The sequence below is a fragment of the Arachis hypogaea genome, chromosome 13 (assembly GCF_003086295.3).
Source record: "Arachis hypogaea cultivar Tifrunner chromosome 13, arahy.Tifrunner.gnm2.J5K5, whole genome shotgun sequence".
Classification (NCBI taxonomy): Eukaryota; Viridiplantae; Streptophyta; class Magnoliopsida; order Fabales; family Fabaceae; genus Arachis; species Arachis hypogaea.
In genome coordinates, this window is record NC_092048.1 from 132,513,833 (window position 1) to 132,522,550 (window position 8,718).

At 38.0% G+C, this 8,718-nt stretch overlaps 2 protein-coding genes across 3 annotated transcripts; one reads left to right on the plus strand and one right to left on the minus strand.

The window, feature by feature from the left end:
- Positions 1 to 126: 126 nt before the first annotated feature.
- LOC112733664 (B-type cell cycle switch protein ccs52B) lies at positions 127 to 2,747 on the plus strand. The gene is made up of 9 exons (XM_025782701.2): positions 127 to 936; positions 1,093 to 1,215; positions 1,295 to 1,399; positions 1,478 to 1,657; positions 1,715 to 1,777; positions 1,855 to 2,049; positions 2,133 to 2,234; positions 2,315 to 2,446; positions 2,530 to 2,747. Exons 1-9 carry the CDS (start codon positions 511 to 513, stop codon positions 2,581 to 2,583), a joined length of 1,380 nt encoding a protein of 459 aa, XP_025638486.1. The 5' UTR covers positions 127 to 510; the 3' UTR covers positions 2,584 to 2,747.
- Positions 2,748 to 3,480: 733 nt separating this feature from the next.
- On the minus strand, positions 3,481 to 8,398 carry LOC112733665 (telomere repeat-binding protein 3). Of its 2 annotated transcripts, none has more exons than XM_025782703.3 (9): positions 7,768 to 8,398; positions 6,473 to 6,611; positions 5,540 to 6,371; positions 5,246 to 5,437; positions 5,073 to 5,152; positions 4,673 to 4,905; positions 4,269 to 4,583; positions 4,123 to 4,186; positions 3,481 to 4,032 (listed from the first exon to the last, which is right to left on the minus strand). In XM_025782703.3, the coding sequence occupies exons 2-9, from the start codon at positions 6,551 to 6,553 to the stop codon at positions 3,799 to 3,801; spliced, it is 2,031 nt and encodes a 676-aa protein (XP_025638488.1). In that variant the 5' UTR covers positions 6,554 to 6,611; positions 7,768 to 8,398; the 3' UTR covers positions 3,481 to 3,798. The 2 variants fall into 2 exon arrangements, with proteins under 2 accessions (XP_025638488.1, XP_025638487.1); XM_025782702.3 differs by having other exon boundaries at positions 5,246 to 5,446; positions 7,768 to 8,149.
- Between the last annotated feature and the right edge of the window lie 320 nt (positions 8,399 to 8,718).

The window sequence follows — 8,718 nt, forward strand, 5'->3', positions numbered from 1 at the left end:
AACATTCTGATGATTCTGCATGTTTAAAATTGAAGAACACGCGATTGAGTTGATGTTGATCACTGATTTTAGAGTTCCAATGAAAATAATAATGAGAAATATATAAAGTTAACTACATGTGTAATTTTTGTTTAGTTAATTAGATTCTCGACGCCTGCAAACTGAAAAGGTGTAATAGCAGATGAAATCAAAGTATATGAATAATAGACAATATTAAGTAATTTTGAAGCTTAGTAATAACAAGTAGTTAATAAACAAAATGTGAAAAAGTGTAGAAGAGGAAAGAGGCACAGAAAACCCAACGGCTACTGCGCAATTTAAGGAGCCTCTGGCCTCTGATAGGTAAGTTACCGTTGGAATCTGTTTAAGGAAACCATGCCACAATTTGACCGTTGAAAACACAACAATCTGCTCCTTTTCTTTTCCCAACACTCTCACACACACTTTCTTTTCTGCTTCTTCTTCTAACCTTCTTCCACTGCAGCAAAAGAAGCAGAAGCACAAGTAGCAATGGAGTCACCTCAGGCTAAGAAATCGGGGCTGAACCTCCCAGCTGGGATGTCCGGAACCTCGCTTCGCCTTGACACCATATCAAAGTCATCTTCTTCGACCTGTAGCGACAGGTTCATACCGTGCAGGTCCTCGTCGAGGCTGCACACATTTGGCCTGATAGAGAAGCCATCACCGGCTAAGGAAGGAGGCAATGAGGCCTACTCGAGGTTGTTGAAATCCGAGCTCTTCGGCTCTGACTTTGCTTCCCCTTCTTCTTCTTCACCAATGACTAGTCCCAGCAAGAACATGCTGCGCTTCAAGACCGATCACTCTGGACCCTCCTCCCCTTTCTCGCCTTCCGTCTTGGGACACCGCATTGACTTCTCTTCTGATTCTCCCACTCCTCCTAAGCCTCCCAGGAAAGTTCCCAAGACACCCCACAAGGCAAGTTCTCCTTCTTCTTCTTCACTTGCAATGCATTTGAAATTACCTGTTAGGGTCTAGGATGTTCAAATAATAGTGATCCAAGTTTCAATGTTATGCCTAGAATCTTGGGTGAAGTAACATTATAAATTGTTACCTATGATTATAATTGTGCAGGTTCTGGATGCACCATCACTTCAGGATGATTTCTACTTGAATCTGGTGGACTGGTCCTCACAGAATGTTCTTGCCGTTGCGCTAGGCACTTGTGTTTATCTATGGAGCGCTTCTAACAGCAAAGTAAGTCTTAATCAGCCACAATTTCCAGAACATGACTCAAGATAAAACCTTAAAAATTAAAGTGTTGATGTGGTTGCAGGTGACTAAGCTATGTGACTTGGGACCTCATGATGGTGTCTGTTCTGTCCAGTGGACCAGGGAGGGTTCTTTCATATCCATTGGTACAAATCTTGGTCAAGTTCAGGTACCTTGTTATAGATATAGTTAGTTGACTTGGCGATTGAGATTAAGCATGAGAATAACCTTATTATGGTACACACAGATATGGGATGGAAGTAGGTGTAAGAAAGTAAGAACAATGGGGGGGCATCAGATAAGAACAGGTGTGTTGGCGTGGAATTCGCGCATTCTGGCTTCAGGGAGCAGGGATAGGAACATTCTTCAGCATGACATGAGAGTTCCTAGTGACTTTATTGGCAAGCTTGTTGGCCACAAATCTGAGGTATGAAATATACATTGAACTTAATCAGAAGAAATGAAATTGATATCAATTTGACAGGTATGTGGCTTGAAATGGTCCTGTGATGACAGGGAACTTGCTTCTGGTGGTAATGATAATCAGGTATGCTTCTATTAACACTAGTGTAGATTAAAAAACAAAACATGATTGAATGTCATGATTTATTATTATATGAGCAGCTATTGGTATGGAATCAGCACTCTCAGCAACCGGCATTGAGACTCACTGAGCACACAGCTGCCGTGAAGGCTATAGCATGGTCACCTCACCAGAGCGGTCTCCTTGCGTCCGGCGGTGGAACCGCCGATAGGTGTATCCGTTTCTGGAACACGACAAATGGCCATCAGTTGAACTTTGTTGACACTGGAAGCCAGGTTTCTTTCTTAAGCTGTCTATTGAGAGACATGAATGAATAATGTACAGTTCTATAATAATAACAATAACAATGTTTGACTAGGTTTGCAACCTTGGTTGGAGTAAAAACGTGAATGAGATAGTAAGCACTCATGGATACTCCCAGAATCAGATCATGGTGTGGAAATATCCATCACTAGCAAAGGTAATAATTTATTGTGGCAGTTGAGAATTTCAAGTAATAAAAAGAATGTGATATGAAGAAATATTGAATTTGATTATTAGGTTGCAACTCTAACTGGCCACAGCATGAGAGTGCTTTATCTTGCAATGTCTCCTGATGGTCAAACAATAGTCACTGGTGCAGGGGATGAGACGTTGCGCTTCTGGAATATCTTCCCATCCATGAAAACACCTGTAAGCATTTATGCATGTCACCAATTTCCAATTATGCTTTATAAATAATAATAACCAGTTGGAATATGAATATGATATTTCAGGCCCCGGTTAAAGATACAGCTCTTTGGTCACTCGGCCGAACCCAAATTCGATGATCCCACTAATGCCCATTATTTTGGTTACGTTGTTTGTAATTAAAAATCCTCCCCCTAATAAAAAGGATATAGGCATATACATAGCAACTAAGGAATTGTAAAGTATTATTTTCCTCACTAATTTGTACTTTTTTAAATAGGCATATACATTTTTTTTTACCAAAGATACGAAGACTCGAATCCGCAACCTCTTAGATAAGTATGGGGAGATTATGCCATTTGAGCTATTACTCATTGACAAATAGGCATATACATAGCAACTTAGGAATTGTAAAGTTTTATAAATCGTAAGATCGATCAATAATTTCCTCTTGTTTTCGCAGGATTTAAAAAAGTACAAATTAGTGAGGTAATAAATAATACGTTGAAAATATGATTAAAATTTAATAACTAACACCAACCAATATAGTGTTTCTTTTTTTTTTTTTTCGGCCATAAAAATATAGTGATGAGTAATTGGCATGCATATATATGATATCTGGATAAGGATGTCAAATGAGAGGGAATATTCTCCACCGCTGGACCCCACTTTGTCTTCATCTACGCTTCAAAGTCACACCAAAATAAATATTAAAACAATTCTGCATCATCACAATTATGGTGGACCCCATCTCTGACCTTTTTATTATTGTAACCATCCACACCAGAATAATTGTGCAATTAACAATTATGATTAATTTGGTAAATTAATGAAATCAGAGGCTGGAATTTGATTCTTGATCATATTTTAAAATTTTATTTTCATTGCTCTCCTCGCATTATTTTTCTTTTTCTGTTTGCTCTTTTTTGATAGTTAGTATACATCATTAAGCTAAAGTTAACCACTACAAATATATAGAGAAAAGTAACAAAAACATGAAAGTAATTATCAAAGAAAAATAACAATAAGAACTAAAATTAGTAAAAAAATAGTCTACATTTCCTTTTTACCTTGTTAAGGCTGTAATGTTCTTTTAACATTTCTAGATACATTCATAAATGAAAATGAATTAACAAAGAAAGAAGAAAAGAACAAAACAAAAAAATGAATCAAAGAACAAATCAAGTTCCTTCCTGTTAGAACAATCCTTATTGCAACAAATCATTTACAAAATGCCAACCTGAATGCAATTAAAAGGGTGGCAAAGAATTTTGGTGTAAGAGGAAATTACATGAAATTGAATCAAAATGTACAAGTTTGTTGTGAATTATGATTAATCAAGTTTCTTTAAAGTTCTACAGCATCACAAGTGGTTGTGATTGGACAACAGCTTCAATGCTTGGTTTTTCAGTTTCAGCTGAGGAGGTTTCTGTGATCTTCAAGGTCTTGCCACCATGCTGCTTTGCTTGGTGCTGAGACCAGTAAGCATGTGCAGCCAAAACCCTATCCAACAGTTCCTGTGGTACTGGCTCCCCTCTCCTCTGTTGCGGCGAGATTTTCGCTGTGTGCACTAATGTTTTCCATTTATCCTGCACCACACACCAATACATCATTCATATATAGCAATTAAGAATCTATCATTTTGAAAATTTACAGAATGAAGGAGTGAAATGATGTACCTTTAAGTCTACATAAGTCCTGTGCTCAGCATTCTCGAAAGCTCGAAACTTAACATCACGCCACCTGCATTGGTGTAAACATTGTCAGCAAACTAAGTTGTGTTGTTTACAGGCAGTCAAAAGTTATATTTTGTAACATCCAATACCTTCCAGTTCCGAGTTCCTCAACAGCTCGGACCAGTGCTTCTACCTCTGTCACAGAGAACGGTCGCCTGGTTCGCCGCTGTGCACACTCGGAGCGCTTGCTTTTCTGACTAAAAGGGACCACAGCTAATGCATCTGTGCTAGCTGGAACAACAACCAGTGCTCGGCAATCTAGACTTTCTTTGTCAACAGTAGGGTCAGTGGGGGAAGTCATAGAGTCATGGTTACTTTCGACTAGGTTGCCTGGATTTGTCAGCAAGGAAGATTCATGCAACGTATCAGTAATCTCTGAATCTATCACCGGAGTTTCTGGGGACCTATTAAATTTAGGATAATGATGTTAGCTATGGAATAATGACGAGGCAGCGAAAAGAAAGAACAAACTATGTTATAAAGTTTGGCGCACCCGGCAGGCTGTGAAGTTTCACATTGAGAAGGAGGATCACCGACACAAGCTGCTGCAGAATCTAGTAGAGAACTCGGCTCCAACTCGAAACTGAGGTTATCCAGACTTTCTTTGCAAGATATACCAGTCTGTACAAGTGTCCTATTGTCATCTCTAACCTTCTTTCCCTGAAGAAGAACACCAACATGCGCACCACCTCCAAGTATAGTCATCACTGTTTCCATGATTGTGCTCTACAAAAATTTGGAATCGTAAACAGTGCAGAGGTTAGTGCAATGTTAAAGAGCAAATCACATTGATAAAATAAAAGAATGTAGCCTCTCCTATGTTGATCACATAACAGAAAACACTAACAGTAATAACTTTTCTGAAATGAAGATAAAGCTATCTCAGTTTCTACCTTCAGCGATCCAATAGTCGCAGTTTCAGGGACCTCAAAATAAAGCTCTGGTATCCTTATTGTCTTAATGCTAAATTTCACTGTTCACAAGGAAGACATAGCATGTTAGTTACAGTTGTATGTCATGAACAACCAAGATAAGGAAAATGAATGAACATAAGACAAGTAGTTACCATGAGGATCCTTAGGATTATCCATTCCCTTCTCAGGGGAATTAGACACACTCTCACTGCTGAATCCTCCATCCGAAGTTACCCCTGAAACCCGGTCAAAGAATTTCCTCCTCTTAACACGGATCTTGTGCTCAGATCTTTCGAAACTCTGACAAATCTTCCTCTTGCGATAAAGCAGTTGTGCTCCCATATCTGCAAATTCTATATTATTTTCAGTGAAACACAAACTCACTCGTAGGCATAGTATGCATCAGATAATGAAGCATTCTGTAGCACATTTCCAAGCCGCATTACCTGATCTTGAAAGTTCACAGTCCTTCAAGTTTGGAGCAACTTTCCAGTGTTTGGAAAACAGATGCTTCCTGATTCTCCGGTGCGCAATGCGTTGCGGAGACCTAAAAGTTTTTGACTTGGTGCAAACCTTGCTGCACCTTAAAAATTTTTCGTCATCATCTCTAACACCTAACTTATTACCATTCCCATGCTTCGAATAGGAAGCAATGGAAAAATATTTCCTATACAATGGAGACTTAGCATTACTATTTGAGTCAATTAGTGTCCGAGACATATTCAACTCCAATTGATTCTTCGTACTACTTTTATCAGCCGAATTTGATCCCTGAAAGCCTGAACTGTTAGCCTCCTTCTCCTGTCTGAATCCATTATTTACATTAACATCACATGACTCCCTAAAATTTTCAGGTGCTTCTACTAATCTATTAGAATAGTGTTGGAATTTATTATCCCATTCACAAATTTCGGACTTCACATCAGCTCCAGCTTTTCTCCTACAGTCAAAATTATTATTAGCTGAAATGCATCCTTGTAAACAATCTGCATTGGCATCCAGAACAGATTTCTGAGTACAGTTTTGCATGGCCACCTCAGTCCTGAACTGACTTTCTCCACAACTTCCCCGAAGAATGTTGTCTGTTATTATAGGTTTAACTTCGTCGTGTTTCTCTTGTTCAATGACACCTTGGCCAAAGGCAGGTTGATGATTTCCTTCGGATGCATTGCTAGAAGCAGAGCTTTCACTCTCCTGCAACAACATGCCAGCTAATGCAAGTAGCTCAAAAGCACAAGCTTCATCATCCTGATTTGCTTTCTTGAAAACACCCCTCCTCTGAACGATTATCAAACTCGGATATTAAAAGCGAGTCCAGGATTAAATGGTAAACATAAAATAATATCTCTCCATAATTGCAAGTTGACATAAGTACTTACTCTTGCAGATCTAGGGCCTTTGGGTATAACGGGGACACGAAAGCCATTAAATCCATAATCAATCCTCTTCTTTGACACCATAGTTTAAAATAAATAGCTCATCAAATAATCGGAAGCGTCAGCAGACAGATTTTAGTCACTGTAAATTTTGAGAGAAGACCCATACATTAAATTTAATTGTCACATTTTTTTCTAGAAAAACATGTAGAATAGTACTTTAATAATTAAAGCTCCAATTGATTAAACGGACAATTTCTATATAAATACAAGAGAGAAAAAAAGACCTCTTATTGAATTCTTTGTTTGACTATCACACAGTATGCAGGCAAAAGGAAGATTAACTGATTAAGAACAATAATTTTGAGAGGAAACATGAAATTAAGGTATGATTTGAAAACAACTTCGGTAATTAGTAATTACTCATCCAACTCATTGACTCAATTCCATGGAATCAGACATAAAAACAACACACAAAACAGACTTTAGATTCAAATGACAGAAACACAATTCACATCATAGCAATAACATAAACCGAGAATTGAGATCACAAGAAGGCCAAATCATGACATAGATTCAGATGAAGTGATGAACTCGGCGGAACTTCATAAAAAAAATTCCGATTCCGTGGTTGATTTTTGTTGTATCGGCAAATTATCAAATCATAAGAAAATCCGCGATCAAATGAAACAGGAAATCCACAATTCAGTGTGAAGGAAAATTCAAAAACAGAACACAGCATCATCACAACTGGAGCAGCAGCTGTAAGCTGCACCGAGTTGCAGTGTGCTAATTGTAAGAGATCAACACAAAGAAGACCCATTTCCGATTCTCAAAATTTGTGTGCCATCAAAACTGCAGAATTTCAGGCCAAACCGAAGAATCTGAAGGCAAGCACACCTACTCAACACAAAAAAAGAAAGTCCACAACCAAAAAAATGGAAATTTTCATTCCAAACGCACAAGAAACAAGTTGCACACAGCATACCAAGCCTAACTTCCACGATCGGATCTAGATTCTCAACTGAACCCAACAATTTTCCAGAAAAAGAAAAAAAAAATTCAGGTGCCAGAACAGAACAAAATCGCGTACAAGCTACCCCAATTTTCACTTTTTCCCTCGGAATCTCCAAATTCAACACGTGAACTGTGGCAGAGTTAACAAAAACAATCTCCACCACAAAATCATGATGAGAATTGAGATCACAGCTAGCAAAAAAAAAACACAAAACAAAAAAGAAAAAAAAGAGACTAGGCTCAAAATTCAACATCCTTGGCATGCAAGAAGGCCAACTAACCTGTACAAAGAACAACATTTGCAGAAACAACGATCCAAGCTATGATCAAGTTTCCAAGCTTCCCATTTCCCACATGGAAAAAGAAAAAAAAAATAACGTAGAAACTGGTTGTTCCAAATCAAAACCCCGGGAATCTGTATGGAAAATGCAAGAGATCCAAAGGGAATTTGGGAATCTGAAACTTTCAAAGTTGTGAGCTTTCTGTGTTTCTCTCTCCTTCAGACATGTAAAAACTCCATTTTTTTTTTGGTTTTTCGTATTTTGTCAAAATATGTTTTTTAAGAGATGAAATAGATAGATAGATAGATAGAATAGAAGATAGAGAGTTTGTAAATGGACAAAACACAAAAACCCACCCAATACCACGCAACAGTTCTCCCCCTTAAACCCCTTTTAATCTTATTAATACAATGGTTTTGACCACATAACCGGATCATCCAGTAAAATCCTTCCAGTTACCGGATATACCCGGTTACCCCTCCCCAAGCAAAAACCCTCTTTAGACCCATTCTTAACCCCCGGAGGAGAGAGAAAGAGAAGTGGGTTGCCACGTGGAGGACTCATACTTTGTACGAAACCTTTGTTCCTGAGAAGAAGTAAAAAGAAAAGAGATAGGACACCGGTGAGAAACATTGGGACTTGGCTTTCGTGTGTGTATTTGTATCTGCCCATTATTATTACTTTCCATGTTTACCCTTTTTATTGGTGGTCCATTTTATTTTTCCTCTTTTGTTTGAGTTTGTTTTTTTTATTACATTTGTTAACTGCTAATTAATTAATTTTTGTGATTCTTCTTAGTTTAGTTTATAGGGTGGAAATTTACTTGTATTTTTTATTGCCCATGCTTCCCTTGGCGTATGCATGTTTTATGGTCCAAATTTTATATCAAAGAAAATAAAAGAGAACATCTTTTGAGTCTCATAAAATTATTAGCCCTTCATAGGTCATCAT

Bases quoted from the DNA above. Each gene is read 5' to 3' on its own strand.
- LOC112733664 (XM_025782701.2), top strand. From the start codon at position 511: ATGGAGTCACCTCAGGCTAAGAAATCGGGGCTGAACCTCCCAGCTGGG. The intron at 1,658-1,714 runs GTATGAAATATA...TCAATTTGACAG, and splicing joins TTGTTGGCCACAAATCTGAG to GTATGTGGCTTGAAATGGTC. The intron at 1,778-1,854 runs GTATGCTTCTAT...TTATATGAGCAG, and splicing joins CTGGTGGTAATGATAATCAG to CTATTGGTATGGAATCAGCA.
- LOC112733665 (XM_025782702.3), bottom strand. From the start codon at position 6,553: ATGGTGTCAAAGAAGAGGATTGATTATGGATTTAATGGCTTTCGTGTC. The intron at 5,447-5,539 runs GTAATGCGGCTT...AAAATAATATAG, and splicing joins CTGTGAACTTTCAAGATCAG to AATTTGCAGATATGGGAGCA. The intron at 4,187-4,268 runs GTATTGGATGTT...ACACCAATGCAG, and splicing joins GAGGAACTCGGAACTGGAAG to GTGGCGTGATGTTAAGTTTC.